At 38.0% G+C, this 18,894-nt stretch overlaps 2 protein-coding genes across 2 annotated transcripts; both read right to left on the bottom strand.

Annotated features, from left to right (window-relative positions):
- Positions 1-4,052: 4,052 nt before the first annotated feature.
- LOC149923371 (uncharacterized) lies at positions 4,053-7,710 on the bottom strand. The gene is made up of 3 exons (XM_090161602.1): positions 7,624-7,710; positions 7,022-7,554; positions 4,053-4,124 (listed from the first exon to the last, which is right to left on the bottom strand). Exons 1-3 carry the CDS (start codon positions 7,640-7,642, stop codon positions 4,053-4,055), a joined length of 624 nt encoding a protein of 207 aa, XP_090017728.1. The 5' UTR covers positions 7,643-7,710.
- A 1,520-nt stretch (positions 7,711-9,230) lies between these two features.
- Positions 9,231-18,441, bottom strand: LOC149923370 (uncharacterized). Its single transcript, XM_090161601.1, has 3 exons — positions 18,388-18,441; positions 17,971-18,318; positions 9,231-9,298 (listed from the first exon to the last, which is right to left on the bottom strand). Exons 1-3 carry the CDS (start codon positions 18,404-18,406, stop codon positions 9,231-9,233), a joined length of 435 nt encoding a protein of 144 aa, XP_090017727.1. The 5' UTR covers positions 18,407-18,441.
- Between the last annotated feature and the right edge of the window lie 453 nt (positions 18,442-18,894).

The raw sequence follows: 18,894 nt of genomic DNA, 5'->3' as shown, positions 1-18,894 counted from the left end.
ATAAGAACAGCAGTGTCGTTAAGCCAATCACTTGCATTGAATATTGGAAAATTAATAAAAACACACATTATTTCGCAAACAAATTACAGAATTTTTTATATTAAATAATTTGGAGGCCCATATATTAAATTTTGTTCAAATCTGGTGTTCAGTGCGAGTCCAGGATTCGAACCGACGCCTTCGTGTTAGAAAGGAGTTAACGCTAGTACGACTCTAAATAAGCAACGGGAGATGTCGCGACTGCTTTGAAAGGAGTTATTTATTTTACAACGATTGCACATTTGTGGCGAATCTTATCTTTAGCGTACCATTGTACAATTTTTTTGGTGACAAACCTCGGTTTTTAGCGGCTCTCCTCAACATGGCATTCGTGCATAAGTGCAAATAGGGTTAATTTAAGACGTATTTTTATCTAGGTATAAATATTTATATTTTTATTTCAAAGTCTAATTTCTGCAACTTTAGATCAGCCCAGTATTTCGAGAGTGGTATCTTCACGCATCGTGTCAAGATGAAATCGTCCCGAGCGGAGTCGTGTTTCATCTACGACAAATCCGGGCCCAATGGAAACAGTGACTCCGAAGAGGAACCTTTCGAATTGGAAAACTTAAAATTTCTGATTAACATTTGCTTAGTCGGCGTGGGTTTGTCGGTGGTCGTGACCGCCATCGAGTGTCTCTCGCGTCAAGAGAATCTGTCGTTCGTTAATGCCAAGATGACATTGAAGTGTACCAGGAAGAGGCGACGGCGCAGGACTCGGAGAATCTCGCTCTTAGTTTCTGTCGGATGACCTTCTTACGCTAATTTCGCTCACCGTAGAAGAGTCGTAATTTCTTCGACACCACAGTGGTCTGTCACGATCTTGTAAAAGAATTGGCAAAATGCTCCTTAACGTTCGTTGTTTAGAAGCATCTTCGTCATTGCTATTTCCCCAAAGCGGCGGGTTTTAGAAAGCTTGTAATTGTTTCAAGGTTAAACAGACAGGGTTGCCATGTATTTTTATTTCTTATTTATTTAATTCATATCGAAAATGTATGCCAACCCTGTTTTCGAATCGATGGAAAAATGCTGCTCATCCTGTGGATTAGTTGCGGGGCATTTTCTAATTAAGGGTTATAGACACGTTCATATTTCACAACTTCTCCGCTTTATTTATTTAATTTCAATGTTTTTCTTATAAATCATCGGAATTACCCATCTTAACCATATTCATTCTATAATAGCCTTTTATATAAAATACGAGATGTCACGTGATTACGTTAGATTCATCGTGCAGTTAAAGTTAGAGAGCGCGCGCATATTTTTGTTTTCGTTGAGCTCGCGCGAAACCGCATGAGACCCTCTACACGGAAATATTAGGAAGCGCGCTCTCCAAAAATAACACTTTTGATACATGTATGCGTATTTATTATTTTATAGAAAGAGCTATTAGTCCCTTCATCATGCCATTTTTGGCAGTCGATACTTGTTACGAATTTTGTGTCATTCCTGTTTTTTTGTGTATCACACAGAAACACTATAACCGCGGGCGTACATTATTTCTTTATATTAAATAAATAAATTTCGCTACTTCGAAGAAATGTTTCTACGGTCCCTCTGGATTTCAGAATAAATTATTAATTAAGCGCAATTAAACAAAACTTGAAATATCTCGCTTATTTATTACAAGAAGTATACAGGGTCTTTTTTTTTTGCTCGGAAAAGTGTTTGTTTTCAAAAACTATTTATAGTACCGATTTCAAATTTGGAAGGTCAATTCTCTATACCGGGGGACATCAGTTTGAGAAATTTGAGCGTGTTCGGTAATGTTTTTCACCAATTTTGAAAAATTATTTTTCGACCACTAGGTGCGAGATAAAAAATTTCTATTATAAAGTTGTAGGCCGTCATCGAAAACCCTTAAAAATTGTTCACTCGACGAAAAACAATTTATTTATCAGTGAAAATTCGAGCTTGAAAAATTTACAAGTTGGTGAAGCCAAATTACGATTGTTTGAAACGATAATTGAAAAGGGAACAAGTCTAATACAAACGTAGTAGAGTTTTCACACTTGAAAAAATGTACACGTTTGGTTTTTAAATGCAGATATTTTATTCACATAAATTCTTACAAAACATTTTCAATAATATCACCATTGGCTGCAACACAGGTTTGTGCGCGGACAATTAAGTTCTCAAACGCTTTCTCTACCATTTCTGGTGTGACGTCTCGGCAAGCACTGATTATTCGTCTAATGAGTTCCTCCCTAGTTTCAATGGGCGTGGCGTATACCTTTGCTTTAACGAATCCCCAGAGAAAATAATCCAGCGGTGTTAGGTCAGGTGACCTTGCTGGCCAATGCACTGGACCATTTCTCCCTATCCACCTTTCAGGAAACTCGTTGTTGAGGTGCTCAGTTACTTGCCGGGAAAAATGCGGAGGGGCGCCATCTTGCTGAAACCACAACTGACGTCTTTCAGCCAATGGAAGGTCGTCGATTGCGTCACTCAGTTCGTTCTGTAGAAAATGTAAATACCTTTGGCCGTTGAGGTTCGTCGGCAGGAAAAAGGGACCAATCAAACGGTTTCCAACAAGTCCAACCCAAACATTGACCCGTTCAAATTGAACCTGGTGATGATATTCAAAACCCCAATGTGGGTTGATGTCAGACCAAAGATGGCTGTTTTGATGATTAAAGGGCCCATCTCTAGAAAATGACGCTTCGTCGGAGAACAAAACATGGCGCAAAAATTGTCTATCTTCTTGGACAGCATTTAGTAACCAGTTGCTAAATTCATAACGTCTTTGATGGTCTCCGTCAATTAGTCCTTGGTGGAGCGTAGCTCTGTATGGGTGATAGCGATTCTTACGAAGAATTTTCCACACACGATTTGCAGAACAACCCAAATCAGCAGCGGCGTTAGCGCAACTGTGACGAGGATATGCCACAAAGTACGCGAGTACATTGTTCTCGAAGTCTAAATCCGGTTTCAAACAATCGTAATTTGGCTTCACCAACTTGTAAATTTTTCAAGCTCGAATTTTCACTGATAAATAAATTGTTTTTCGTCGAGTGAACAATTTTTAAGGGTTTTCGATGACGGCCTACAACTTTATAATAGAAATTTTTTATCTCGCACCTAGTGGTCGAAAAATAATTTTTCAAAATTGGTGAAAAACATTACCGAAAACGCTCAAATTTCTCAAACTGATGTCCCCCGGTATAGAGAATTGACCTTCCAAATTTGAAATCGGTACTATAAATAGTTTTTGAAAAACAACTTTTCCGAGCAAAAAAAAAGACCCTGTATAACATACAATTTTGAGAGAAAAGTATCCATCATCCTATAACTGCCAACGATAATCGCTTGAATCAAGTACTTTCGTAGGCTCCCGCTGTTTTATAAAACATCGAGTATATTGGGGATTAAATATATCCTCTAGTGATGGATAAAATAGGGTTTTAAAAACACGTCGACATGAAATGTGTGAATCTGCGGCTTAGCAGCTTCGGTTGCTATATATTGTATGCTTCTGGTAATTATACATATATCTCGCGTATTTCCTACTTATTTTTCTTCAACATCATTGGCGCTTTAGAAGTAATTAAAGATTAAATATTCTCACAAAACTCACGCAAGCCTAAAAATCCCATTTTTGAGAAAACTAGTTTTTAGTTTCGGACACAGTTAAATAAGGCCTCAGCGAACTCATCTATGGGGAATATCCGTACAGCCAAACCATTTTTCATGCTCAAGATTCAATACTACGGAATATTAGAAACCTTAATTATTTGTAACTTCATAATTCGACGGTAAGAGCTTTATTTAAAACATGTTTTTTTATCAACATTATATATGGAAATGTCACAATGAAATTAAGTTCAGTTTTTGTAACCTTGAATTCGCTCAATAACCCTTTAACTGTTAAGATATTATGGGTATATAATTAATTATTCTAATATTAACTTAGAACTCTATAACAAAACCCTCACATAGTCGCCTTATGTTTTCTACAGGGACTCTAACGATAGCTCCACCGATAATTACCGCTTCTATTAGTGGTCACTCGATTAAGGTGCTGGAATCCATAACACATCTCTACTATCCCTATATTCATCTTTGGGCTCTCGCGGTTTCTCTGCCTTCACCAAACAGACTTACTTTGTCTTATTCTTCGGATGCGCCTAGTAACTTTTAGGCTCTAGAAATGTCTACCCCGATAAATGACGTCTTGGTCCCGTTGTCGCCAATGCATTGAGCTGAAATTTTGCTAGTTCGTCTTTCAATGGCGAGGGTAAGTGTCGTAAGTTAAACTTCTGAATCCCTGTGGCTGAAATATTTTATTGAATTTAAAACTTTCTTTTCTTGTAGAAAGAAGTTTGATGATTCTTACGAGAGACTTTGCACTTGTCAGTTGATTGGCAGATAATTTTTACAAAATGTAAAATTACCTTGAAAAAATTAAAGTTCAATTTAAAATAAAATGTAAATATTTAAAATAAATAGCAAAGTAACTAAAAAAATTACAACTGACTTAGAAGTCAGTTGTAATTTATTAGAACTAATAAATGTGATGTGATTTAATAAAAAAGTGACTTTTTATAAATGTAAAATAATTTTTTTAAGTAAAAGATTAACAAATGCAAAACTAACCTTAATTAAGTGTAATATCTTTTAAAAATGTAAAATGGCTTTAAAAATGTAACATTGTCTTTTTGAAATCTAGCCTTAGCTTTTGAAAAATATAACGTCAGCTTTCAATATATGAATTCACTTTTAAAGATTTCAACAATATTTAATATGTATTCGAAAACTTTATTTTTAAACATCATCAATTGTGCCATTTTTGTATTATTTACAAAGGAGAGCTTAAAGTGAATTATTCATGCAATTTATTCATTAAAATTACCGAAAATTTAACATTTTCTTATTATTTTGGCAAATTACACACTTGTATGAACTGGACATGTGTCAGATTTATAGCCCGGTGTACCCGGTAAGATTTAAACCATACCACCGGAGGTCTGTCATCATTATGCCCTATGCCAGCGTCCACAGACCCGGACAGGTGGCAAAACCAGCATGGGTAGCAGAACCCCACTACTGATGGTCGCGCCCTTGACGCAAGCCACTCAACCCAGCAGAAGGTGCAGCAATGAATCGACCAGCCCCCACTTCGCACACAGCAGTGGGAATAAGAGCGGATGCTCTGGCAACACCAGCCGACACCCAACATAGAATGGTAAGGAGCCAAGCCCATTGGAAGGAGCGCCTAAAGGGGAACGGCGGGCACACGGCAGCCCGCATAACCCGGCACAGCTCGCACCGGATATCCCGGTGGAACTCCTAAAGGCCGGGAGATGGGTCCGCCGTGTCCTCATACGGAGAACCGCAGCCCCACAGCAGGCAACTCAATCCGCCGAGACAGCCAGGTTGCCCGGCCCCTCTCCGTTAGCCTGGGCCGAAGCCCAGTTACCAGCCCACACCGGACCGAAGTCGGAGGTGGAGATAGGACCATTTATCGGAGCGAAGATCGTGTGGTACAGCTTCAATTTGCTTTAATTACCCTGAAATGATAAGTTTACGATTATTCGTTCTACAGCTGAACCGAAAATGACATAGCGAACGAATTTTCCAGATTTCTTTTGAACCTCCATCCGTAAATGCTACAAGAAAAACCTGGTCCTTCACCATAAGAAAGAAAAATGTGGAATAGGATTTAGTTTTGGTTATCGTTTTGTTTATACTGTATTAGCAACAATACTAAGATGACTTTTCGATAAAGGATTAGTTTTACAGAACTTTTTATATTATCGCGTTTTGATCCTTATTACCGTATGGATTTCAACACAATTGAAGAATATAAAACACAATGCAAATAATGTAATTCTTTTAACTGATAATACTGATTTGAAAACCTTGATGTAATTTTATTTATAAACTGTGGGTTTTTATGCTATATAACTTCAAATTCAGGTATTGTTTAAAGTACAAATGCATAATTTAATGTATCAGGTTTTGTATTTTTGGTTTTATTGATAATATAAATACCCATAAGATTATGCAACTAAATATTACATTTATGTATTGGTGAGCTTTAAAGGTACTTGAATCTTTTTAACTAAGAACCCTATGTAAATAATGTAACCATATTAATAGTTAATTAATAAATTATAAAAATAATAACGCTTTCTATGCGTTAAGAAATATGTTTACTTTCTTCATATATTAAGCTATTTCAAATACCATAATGGGTTCAAGTACATACCATAAATATAATATAGCAATTAAAATTTTAATAACACATGATAATTTTAGTATTTTGTTTATTATTTTCCATTGCCGCCGTTAGATGGCCCCAAAGCATCTATTTAAATTAAGTTATCCCTTGTTAAAAAACTTTGTTTTATAGATTTGAGGTTTGCTTTTAAGCATCACTGTAATTAAGAAAGAAATATAAAAACATAATGCAACTAATTTTTTTTACCTGAGTGAGAGACACAAAGCTGTAGCTCCCGCCGTTCACCCGCGCCTCTCCCCCTTGATCACCAGAATTTCTAATCACCAGATTCTCCCGTTCCTCCCTTGATCACCAGAATTTCTAATCACCAGATTCTCTCCCCCACCCCCATTCACTGGATACTTTATCTCTCGTTCACCAGCTCCTTTCCCCCATTGCTTTCACCCCTTCTAATCACCAGTTGCTTTCCCCCATCCCCATTCTCCAAAATTTGTTTTCCTCGTGCAGATATCTGGAGATTCCCCATTCTCCAAAATTTGTTTTCCTCGTGCAGATATCTGGAGATTAGATTTTTACCCGTTTGCTTATCGCTTTCGAACCCCTTAATTTCTAATCTCTAGGCAATAAAAACAAGTTATTTACATTTAATTTTTTATTTTAGAACTTTGTTTACATGTTAGTAGGTACTATCAGATATTCCATTAGATGGTTATCTTGTGCATTACACAATGAAAACAAATTAAAGTAGCTAAGTTTACAGGATAATTGATTATCTACGAGTAAAAATAAAGATTTTACTTGATGGTACGAATTAAATTGATCTGGGTACAAAAATAAACCCTCGAAAGGTTTTCCATATAATAATTCGTGAATTTTTTTAAGGTTTTTAACAATAGCTAAGTACATGCATTCGATAACATTTTTATGTTCGTTTAAAAGATTTATTTGAAACCGAATAAAATCAATTTTTTTTTGGAACTCACCGATTTCGCGAGCTCCCAGATCCATAACATGACCGTAGGCAGAGTTCAATTTGATGTTGTTGGTTGTGGCGACGACGGATACGTTGTTGTCGTGATAGTCGATGATGTTGTGGGTTAGAGACGATGCTCCGGTTTGCGTAGCGGCGAAAAGCTCTCCCCAAAGAGAGAGTAGATTGGTGAAAGCTTCGGAGGTCAGGAACAGAATATTTTCGTTCGATTTTTTGAAGAAGAGAACTTGTAATTTTGATCCGTCGAAACCAAAAGAAATGTAGACTGATCCTCCTAACGTGATTTTTATGTTGATACGTCTTTCTTGGCCCCTGCGTTTGGATACGGTATGCGTCTCGGCTATAGAAAATGAAAATGTTAAGCCTTTGTCTATTGAAATAGTAATAGTATTAATAAAATAATGCTTACCAATAGATCGTTTTTCCATGTTTACGGTAGATGAGGAGAGCAAAGCGGATGCACTTCTTTTCAGTTCAGCGTCTCAGAGAGAAATGACGCATGGGAGATTTCAGTTCCTATCTTGTTGAGATTAATTCATCACGTGATCTAAACTTCAAATAACCCTCAAATTCTATCGGCTCTCTCTCTCTGAGATAACAGTTCTAGACACTCGAAATTAAACCGTCCCGTGCTCGAAACTGCCTCTAATTATTCCCATTGACGTCACATATTAATCCACTTGGAAGAAGAAAAAAACCCATTGTAGTTTCCTCTCGAGAGCTTGTGATGCAATCATATCCTAGAAAACAATACAATTAATAGAAATTAACATAAAATTAGTATACTTTTAATACCATTTTGTGAACTACAGTGAAAAAAGTTACAATTTTACGGTAGAAACGTTTTCAAAATACCACAAAATGAACTCAAATAAGAAAATTGTAATTAAAATAATCACTACGGCTATAATTTTAGAAGGTTGTTTCAGGACGGTGATTATGGCAGATGTTTGTACTTCAGTGTCCATATCGGAAATGAAGTTAAATGGAATATTTTGCGTAAATAAGTATAAATTTTAGCATAACCCTAATATATTCTCGAAAACTGAACAAGTTCTTTGGGAATAAGAGATAAGCTTACTATCTTCCCCTAGATCCTATATAAGGGGGGTGCCTGAACCGGGGGAGCGTCACTCTATTGTTGTTCTTTGTGCGTCTAGTACCAGGATTTTTGAAGCGCGCTCTCTCTCTACGTAAGTTTATTTTGATTTTTTTTATCGTAATTTTTTGAATAAGGTTTAAGTAAATTGGCATTAAAATGAAAGGTATACAATACCCAGAAATTAATTTAGTTGATACCCCGGAAATGATTATAATCGACTCCCCTGAATTGATTGATATAACTGATAACGAGCTCCCGGAAGTACCCATAGTAACTTTACCCGATTCTCCAGAAATGGAAATAATAGATTTAACTGATACCCAAGACCCTACCCTTTCCTTAACTACAGTAACTGATTCGCAATTGGAACGTTTAAAAGAAATGACAATGGTACGAGATTATCTTAGAGAATATCAACTAACCCATCAAATCTGTTCGCCCCCTATCGTTAATTTACCTTCACCCCTTTTAAGACCTAGTTCTATTCCACCTGACGAAGTACGTTATTCGCCCTCGTATACGCCTATGGAAGCTCCCTCACCCTTTCTAGAATCAGATGACACATGCTACTCTTTATCTTTGGAAGATAATTTTATCATGTCGTCCCCCAGTACGGACAGCATTCAGCGCTTAGCTGAGAACGTACAAGTTGCCCGACGGGACGCGGAGGAACTTGCAGCCGCAGCCGCAAGGGCAGCCGAAATGTTCGAGGAAGCTAAAGCGTTGTTAGCTGCTCGTACGGCTGGTAGTAGCAGGCCCCCTCATAATATTTCCCCTCAGCGTAATAATGACCCTATAGCGGTCGCAGGCCCCTCACGAGCTCTGCAGTATTCACCTCCATCGTCTCAGACTGCTGAGAAAAACGCGAACCCCGAGAACGCAAATTTGGCTGCCTCCACTTCGTCTCCTCCTCCTCAAGTTGGAGGTGGTGGGCTGGTTGACGTTCCAATAACACCTCCGTCCTTTCCTAATTTACCAGCTTCTTTTAAAATATTGAATAATAATATCCAAAATTTCCCAAATTTTGGACTAATGGGACGGACTTTAAATGTCCGGTTAGAAAATAATATAGAAAACGGTATTTATATATTGATGGAAACCCTATTGGAGGACTGTTTGCCTTCAGATATGGTTTCGGTTTCATTCGTGAACGTCACTAACCACGGCTTTCAAATTAACGTCAGTTTCCGGCGTCGGGACCAATTAGACTTGCAATGGTTGATGATGTATATCGATGAAAAAAGCTATAGATCCGAGAACGATGGTAGTTTTTTTGAAGGAATAGTTACGGTTACGTTTAATCGAGTCAGATTACCTCAAGGAGGAGCTAGATCAGTTGGGTTAGGGATTTCCCTTGAAAAAGAGTTTTCTTTTTATAAAAAATGCACCATAACGATAAATAACCATGATAAAATTTGTTTAGCACGAGCTCTTGTAGTAGACTTAGCTCATAGAGAATACATGGATAATAAAAATGATGGAGAACTTAAAAGAAAATATACTACTATAAGACAGTGTAGAGGAAAAAATATTGAAACGCTATTACAGACCCGCGAAGCTAGGACCCTTTTGGCATATTCTGCTTTAACAGACGAAGAATGCGCTGGTCCGGACGCTTTAATTCGCTTCCAAGAAATCTTGCCCGAATACAGTATTATCGTTTTTCGATTACGCGATCCCGTACCCTTAGTTATTTTCGGCGACGTCAAAGAAGAGAGGGAACTAGAAGGGCCTCTCCGCAAACGTCTTTATCTTCTAAATATTGACACACATTTCAACGTAATTACTAATCCCAAACCCCTTTTCGCGTTTAATTACTTTTGCGAAAAATGTTTAGTAGGTTTTAATAATCTCAGTGAGCATAAATGCCTTCTTTTCTGTCACGCTTGTTGTAGAAAACAAGATTGCAGGAAGGAGGTAGATAAAATAACTTGCCAAACATGTTTAAGAGTTTTCCCTAATCAAAATTGTTACGATTACCATTTATCAGGACCCGAGCCCTTATGCAATAAAATTTACGTTTGTAATCTTTGCGGAAAATTTATCAGTATGTTTAAGCGTAAGGTAGTACACGTTTGTGGAGAGACCTATTGTCTTTCGTGTAGTGAGTTTAACCCCGCAGGTCATCTATGTTACATGCAACCTTTAAAGACCGTCCGTAAAGATTCTGCCGATAAAACTACTCGTTCTCGAATAAATAGCAATAATAAACGGGTCCACGACTCCGACAATGAACAATCACCACTGACCAAGAGAAGTACTCCAAAAACGGAAGTCTTTGTTTTTTATGACTTGGAATGTAAACAAACAAATCGTACTGACGCCAATGCTTTGATTCACGAACCAATTTTATGCGTTTCGCAAAAAGCGTGTAAATTCTGTTTCGAAGAAAAAGATAACGACCGTAGAATCTTTTAAAGGGGTACCAAATCCTAAATCTAAACGTAGTTGCCCTCTCTTTACGGGGTTCCAAAACGTGACGTCACTGGCCGAATTGTCGGGGGTTAAATCAAAAGCATATAGGGCAAAGCCTAGAGGAAAGTGAGCCAACGCGATCAGATTTCCCTCGTCTTGGTAGAGTATCCCAGATCCCGAGAATAGCGAATGATAGGCTAGCGTAAATTGTTTACTATTAAAATTAGGAGTCAACGCTTTCAAAGGGATTTGTTCGTTATCAACGTATAGAGCCAAATAATTTAGGTCGAAATTTTCAAAATTATAAGGATTAGACGTAACGGAGCCCTTATACGCTTTGTTGGTGGCTAAACCAATAATGACTCTGTTGGGCATCGGACCTAAGAATATATTGTCAAAACTATCGTTCTGAACAGAACTAGCCAATGTTTTAACTTTAATTTCGGTACGAGTAAAGGGATATTTGGCATTGCTACGTAATAATCCTTGCTGATGGGCTAATAAAATTTTAGGCATAATTTTAACTTTACGTACAATTAGAGCAGCGTCTATAAATTCGACTTTATACGCAAAATCTGCCTCGGCTGGGGTACGGTTACTGGCTCGTTCGTTTCTCCGTCGACACCTATTAATCTTTTAAGCGTGTCCATATTAACCAAATCTTTAATGCCTTGATTTATACGGAACCCTTTGACTTTCATTTCGTAGGAGACTTTACCGGTCGTAGGGTTCAGTACTTTAAAGGCGTAATTTTTTGCGCCACCTGTTGCCAATTCTTGGATGTACGAGCCTTTTCCGTACTTTGCCAACTCATCGGTCATGTCTCCGAGATAGTTGCCCGTCTCAATCTCTATCCCATTACGTTCTTTTAGATAAATGCAACTATCCGTATCATAATAATACGTAAGCTGGCCTAATCTCCTTAAATAAGAGTATAACTTGATCCTAGCCATTGCGGTCGTATAGGCAGCAATTACTACGTTCGTGTTTGGGTAAACAAGATCAATATCTTTCAAAAACGCCCACTTGATCACGCAATGCGTTTGACTTAAGGGAATAACCGATTTAACTTCTATGTCTGGGTCTAAGAATAAATCGAAAAACTTTTTGGGATCGCTAATAATAGCCGATTGGTCTTTGCGAGGGTTTAAACCAAAACGACCCCAAAAAGAGTTAAGACAAAGCTTCGCGATGGTACGAAGACCAGGGTTCTTTTTAATATTGGTAGGATCAAGTTTTACTCCTTCCTTTTCGTAATATTCGTCAACGTATTTCTTAATCTCTTCATCGGTCTCTATTCCCGCGGGTAAGCCGCTGGATTCCTGTTTGAGTTTAAGAAACGCGTTGACGTACTCGGAGAAAAGACCACCCTCTTTCGATATCGGATCGTATTTTACTACCTCGTATTCCCAAATTTCGTGAATAGAAATGACCTTGTAACCCATTTCGATTGCCAACTGTACCTCGTCTGCTACCCAAGTACCTGTTATTTGTCGCTCTGAGTCTTCGTGGGGACAATCCTGCTGGTTTCGAGACTCACTACATTTTTGGCAGTTGGCAAACACTAGTTTCGATCCTATTCTTTGGGGTAAAACGGGATGGTAGAGAGCTTGAGGCGGTAACATTGTGGCTTTTATTAATCCGTTTACGGTAGAAATGTCAGGGAAAGGAGCTTTTACATGTATTTTAGGGTGTCCCACGGGTAACTTGCAATACTTGTTACACCACGGATAGAGTGAACAAATATCAATGTATTTAATTTCCTCCCCCTCTTTACACTTGTGATGTAATTTCAAGGCTGACGTACGTCCTCCGAAAAAGGCTTCGCGGGGTCGGATTGGCTCTTTAATTTTTATTTTAAATTTTCGGTAGAAAGATATGCGTTGATGGCGGGGTTAGTACTCCTCTCAGCTTTGAAGGTACATCCCCATTTTTCATGAACAGTGTATCCCAATTGTTTCAAGCGGTTAGTGGTAGCAATGGTTGACGCGTATCGCGAATTATGGGTCTGAGTGTGGTCGCCGTATAACGCTAAGTTTCTATTGATAGGAAAACACGTTTTACACCCGTGATAATAACAACCGTGATATTGAAAGACTTCGTTATCGAGAAGTCCGTCCACGTTAATGTTAAGAATTCTAGGTTCAAATCCATTAAAAGCAGACTGAATTTCCTTCCCTCGTAAGTGAGACATCCATTCAAGCCATTCGATCGCTACAAAACTCTGGTTGCAGTTCATACGATAGCCGAAAGGGGGCACTACACCAATCGTATCGGACTGTAAAAAGTGTTTCCTAAAGATAAAACTGCATACTCCCGCAATCGTTATCGCAGTTAAGAACGGGTCTATTTCGAATTTATCCATGAAAATAGAACGATATGATAAACAGCCTTGCAAAAGAATGTTTACGTCCTGGCGACAGTACCGGATTAAATCTCTTTTATAATCAAAATAATTAAAGTTGGGGTCCGAATTACCGCAAGCTTCGGACCGGGAATCGTTATACCACTGGATAAATTCATCGTAGGCCTTACCGCTTAAACGATTAGGGTCGTACGCGTCCATCGGAGGCATGTCATTATGTAGTACGTAATTGGTTTCGTTCAAACGGGCTGGATCAAATTCATGGTCTACGGTATTAAACAGTAAATGCGGGAAATGTCCCTTATTTAAATTATTATCTAAACCAAATGTGGAAACGAATTGAGAAAGGGCAAAGGGCATAAAATTTAAGGAATCTAAGAATTTTAATTTTTTATACTGTACATTCATGAATTTGGTCCCGTCTGTCAAGACTTTAGGGGTCCACTTTAAATCGATCATTTTACGTACTATAAATTGCGCGTCGTAACCTTTAGCGTTATGGGCAATACATATTATCTTATCAGCTACTCTGTTAAGCGTACGAAGATACTCTAGAAAGTCGCCGACGGGGTCTTTTGAGAGAAATATTTTCTCCCGAGGACCACTACCACATTTAGCGCATGCGTACTGACTATCTTTTTCTTTGAAACAGAATTTACACGCTTTTTGCGAAACGCATAAAATTGGTTCGTGAATCAAAGCATTGGCGTCAGTACGATTTGTTTGTTTACATTCCAAGTCATAAAAAACAAAGACTTCCGTTTTTGGAGTACTTCTCTTGGTCAGTGGTGATTGTTCATTGTCGGAGTCGTGGACCCGTTTATTATTGCTATTTATTCGAGAACGAGTAGTTTTATCGGCAGAATCTTTACGGACGGTCTTTAAAGGTTGCATGTAACATAGATGACCTGCGGGGTTAAACTCACTACACGAAAGACAATAGGTCTCTCCACAAACGTGTACTGCCTTACGCTTAAACATACTGATAAATTTTCCGCAAAGATTACAAACGTAAATTTTATTACATAAGGGCTCGGGTCCTGATAAATGGTAATCGTAACAATTTTGATTAGGGAAAACTCTTAAACATGTTTGGCAAGTTATTTTATCTACGTCCTTCCTGCAATCTTGTTTTCTACAACAAGCGTGACAGAAAAGAAGGCATTTATGGTCAGCGATATGATTAAAACCTATCAAACATTTTTCGCAAAAGTAATTAAACGCAAAAAGGGGTTTGGGGTTAGTAATTACGTTGAAATGTGTGTCAATATTTAGAAGATAAAGACGTTTGCGGAGAGGCCCTTCTAGTTCCCTCTCTTCTTTGACGTCGCCAAAAATAACTAAGGGTACGGGATCGTGTAATCGAAAAACGATAATACTGTATTCGGGCAAGATTTCTTGGAAGCGAGTTAAAGCGTCCGGACCAGCGCATTCTTCGTCTGTTAATGCAGAATATACCAAAAGGGCCCTAGCTTCGAGGGTCTGTAATTGCGTTTCAATATTTTTTCCTCTACACTGTCTTATAGTAGTATATTTTCTTTTAAGTTCTCCATCATTTTTATTATCCATGTTTTCTCTATGAGCTATGGCTACTACAAGAGCTCGTGCTAAACAAATTTTATCAGGGTTATTTATCGTTATGGTGCATTTTTTATAAAAAGAAAACTCTTTTTCGAGGGAAATCCCTAACCCAACTGGTCTAGTTCCTCCTTGCGGTAATCTGACTCGATTAAACGTAACCGTAACTATTCCTTCAAAAAAACTACCATCGTTCTCGGATCTATAGCTTTTTCTTCGATATACATCATCAACCATTGCAAGTCTAATTGGTCCCGACGCCGGAAACTGACGTTAATTTGAAAGCCGTGGTTAGTGACGTTCACGAATGAAACCGAAACCATATCTGAAGGCAAACAGTCCTCTAATAGGGTTTCCATCAATATATAAATACCATTTTCTATATTATTTTCTAACCGGACATTTAAAGTCCGCCCCATTAGTCCAAAATTTGGGAAATTTTGGATATTATTATTCAATATTTTAACAGAACCTGGTAAATTAGGAAAGGACGGAACGTCAACCAGCCCACCTCCAACTTGAGGAGGAGACGAAGTGGGGGCAGCCAAATTTGCGTTCTCGGGGTTCGCGTTTTTCTCAGCAGTCTGAGACGATGGAGGTGAATACTGCGGAGCTCGTGAGGGGCCTGCGACCGCTATAGGGTCATTATTACGCTGAGGGGAAATATTATGAGGGGGCCTGCTACTACTAGCCGTACGAGCAGCTAACAACGCTTTAGCTTCCTCGAACATTTCGGCTGCCCTTGCAGCTGCGGCTGCAAGTGCCTCCGCGTCCCGTCGGGCAACTTGTACATTCTCAGCTAAGCGCTGAATGCTGTCCGTACTGGGGGACGACATGATAAAATTATCTTCCAAAGATTAAGAGTGACATGTGTCATCTGATTCTAGAAAGGGTGAGGGAGCATCCATAGGCGTATACGAGGGCGAAAAACGTACTTCGTCAGGTGGAATAGAACTAGGTCTTAAAAGGGGTGAAGGTAAATTAACGATAGGGGGCGAACAGATTTGATGGGTTAGTTGATATTCTCTAAGATAATCTCGTACCATTGTCATTTCTTTTAAACGTTCCAATTGCGAATCAGTTACTGTAGTTAAGGAAAGGGTAGGGTCTTGGGTATCAGTTAAATCTATTATTTCCATTTCTGGAGAATCGGGTAAAGTTACTATGGGTACTTCCGGGAGCTCGTTATCAGTTATATCAATCAATTCAGGGGAGTCGATTATAATCATTTCCGGGGTATCAACTAAATTAATTTCTGGGTATTGTACACCTTTCATTTTAATGCCAATTTACTTAAACCTTATTCAAAAATTACGATAAAAAAAATCAAAATAAACTTACGTAGAGAGAGAGAGAGCGCTTCAAAAATCCTGGTACTAGACGCACAAAGAACAACAATAGAGTGACGTTCCCCCGGTTCAGACACCCCCCTTATATAGGGCCTAGGGGAAGATAGTAAGCTTATCTCTTATTCCCAAAGAACTTGTTCAGTTCTCGAGAATATATTAGGGTTATGCTAAAATTTATACTTATTTACGCAAAATATTCCATTTAACTTCATTTCCGATATGGACACTGAAGTACAAACATCTGCCATAATCACCGTCCTGAAACAACCTTCTAAAATTATAGCCGTAGTGATTATTTTAATTACAATTTTCTTATTTGAGTTCATTTTGTGGTATTTTGAAAACGTTTCTACCGTAAAATTGTAACTTTTTTCACTGTAGTTCACAAAATGGTATTAAAAGTATACTCATTTTATGTTAATTTCTATTAATTGTATTGTTTTCTAGGATATGATTGCATCACAAGCTCTCGAGAGGAAACTACAATGGGTTTTTTTTCTTCTTCCAAGTGGATTAATATGTGACGTCAATGGGAATAATTAGAGGCAGTTTCGAGCACGGGACGGTTTAATTTCGAGTGTCTAGAACTGTTATCTCAGAGAGACAGTCGATAGAATTTGAGGGTTATTTGAAGTTTAGATCACGTGATGAATTAATCTCAACAAGATAGGAACTGATTAATCTCCCATGCGTCATTTCTCTCTGAGACGCTGAACTGAAAAGAAGTGCATCCGCTTTGCTCTCCTCATCTACCGTAAACATGGAAACACGATCTATTGGTAAGCATTATTTTATTAATACTATTACTATTTCAATAGACAAACGATCTTTTTAAATGATCGATCCAAGCGTTGTTCTCAAAAACGACGTGACGGAAATTTGTTAAATTATAGGGTATATACAACGCATCGTAATCAATTTATTTTGTAAATTTCAGAAAAATCGAAGCATTTGTGTGCGTTTTTGAAAAAGTGTCAATGTGAAAGTTGAAGAGCATATTGATAAAAGTTAGAATTGGTTAAATCAAAATACGGTTATTTCCCCCGGAGTTTTGAGGGCTTGAAAGAAAACAAGAGAGAGAAGGGTGTCCCGCTGGTGAATGAGAATTTCATTCTCAATCACCAGAAGGACACAAAGCTGTAGCTTGGCTCCCTCCGTTCCCCCCCGCCGTTCACCAGCGCCTCTCCCCCATCTCAATCACCAGAATTTCTAATCACCAGATTCTCGTTCACCAGCTGCTTTCCCCCATCCCCATTCTCCAAAATTAGTTTTGCTCGCGCAGAATTTCTAATCACCAGATTCTCCCGTTCCTCCCTTAATCACCAGAATTTCTAATCACCAGATTCTCGTTCACCCGCTCCTTTCCCCCATTGCGTTCCTCCCTTAATCATCAGAATTTCTAATCACCAGATTCTCGTTCACGGGTTGCTTTCCCCCATCCCCATTCTCCAGAATTTGTTTTCCTCGTGCAGATATCTGGAGATTAGATTTTTACCCGTTTGCTTATCGCTTTCGAACCCCTTAATTTCTAATCTCTAGGCAATAAAAACAAGTTATTTACATTTAATTTTTTTATTTTAGAACTTTGTTTACATGTTAGTAGGTACTATCAGATATTCCATTAGATGGTTATCTTGTGCATTACACAATGAAAACAAATTAAAGTAGCTAAGTTTACAGGTTAATTGATTATCTACGAGTAAATTAGTAAAATCTTGTAGTACTTCCGAGGGTGATTTAAAACAGCCAAAATAAGATTTTACTTGATGGTACGAATTAAATTGATCTGGGTACAAAAATAAACCCTCGAAAGGTTTTCCATATAATAATTCACGAATTTTTTAAGGTTTTTAACAATAGCTAAGTACATGCATTCGATAACATTTTTATGTTCGTTTAAAAGATTTATTTGAAACCGAATAAAATCAATTTTTTTTTGGAACTCACCGATTTCGCGAGCTCCCAGATCCAGAACATGACCGTAAGCAGAGTTCAATTTAATGTTGTTGGTTGTGGCGACGACGGATACGTTGTTGTCGTGATAGTCGATGATGTTGTGGGTTAGAGACGATGCTCCGGTTTGCGTAGCGGCGAAAAGCTCTCCCCAAAGAGAGAGTAGATTGGTGAAAGCTTCGGAGGTCAGGAACAGAATATTTTCGTTCGATTTTTTGAAGAAGAGAACTTGTAATTTTGATCCGTCGAAACCAAAAGAAATGTAGACTGATCCTCCTAACGTGATTTTTATGTTGATACGTCTTTCTTGGCCCCTGCGTTTGGATACGGTATGCGTCTCGGCTATAGAAAATGAAAATGTTAAGCCTTTGTCTATTGAATTAGTAATAGTATTAATAAAATATTGCTTACCAATAGATCGTTTTTCCATGTTTACGGTAGATGACGAGAGCAAAGCGGATACACTTCTTTTCAGTTCAGCGTCTCAGAGAGAAATGACGCATGGGAGATTAATCAGTTCCTATCTTGTTGAGATTAATTCATCACGTGATCTAAACTTCAAATAACCCTCAAATTCTATCGACTGTCTCTCTGAGATAACAGTTCTAGACACTCGAAATTAAACCGTCCCGTGCTCGAAACTGCCTCTAATTATTCCCATTGACGTCACATATTAATCCACTTGGAAGAAGAAAAAAAACCCATTGTAGTTTCCTCTCGAGAGCTTGTGATGCAATCATATCCTAGAAAACAATACAATTAATAGAAATTAACATAAAATTAGTATACTTTTAATACCATTTTGTGAACTACAGTGAAAAAAGTTACAATTTTACGGTAGAAACGTTTTCAAAATACCACAAAATGAACTCAAATAAGAAAATTGTAATTAAAATAATCACTACGGCTATAATTTTA

This window comes from Leiobunum rupestre, chromosome 10 (genome assembly GCF_980474605.1).
Source record: "Leiobunum rupestre chromosome 10, qqLeiRupe1.1.hap1, whole genome shotgun sequence".
Taxonomy (NCBI): domain Eukaryota; kingdom Metazoa; phylum Arthropoda; class Arachnida; order Opiliones; family Sclerosomatidae; genus Leiobunum; species Leiobunum rupestre.
The sequence above is the reverse complement of the archived record's forward strand: the minus strand, read 5'-3'. Positions and strand labels throughout refer to the sequence as shown.

Coding starts and splice junctions, on each gene's coding strand:
- LOC149923371 (XM_090161602.1), bottom strand. Junction 4,125..7,021: donor AATTTAATTCGTACCATCAA/GTAAAATCTTTA, acceptor TGTTTGGTGAAG/GCAGAGAAACCGCGAGAGCC.
- LOC149923370 (XM_090161601.1), bottom strand. Junction 9,299..17,970: donor TCTGGGAGCTCGCGAAATCG/GTGAGTTCCAAA, acceptor ATATTTTAAAAG/AAGCTGGTAAATTAGGAAAG.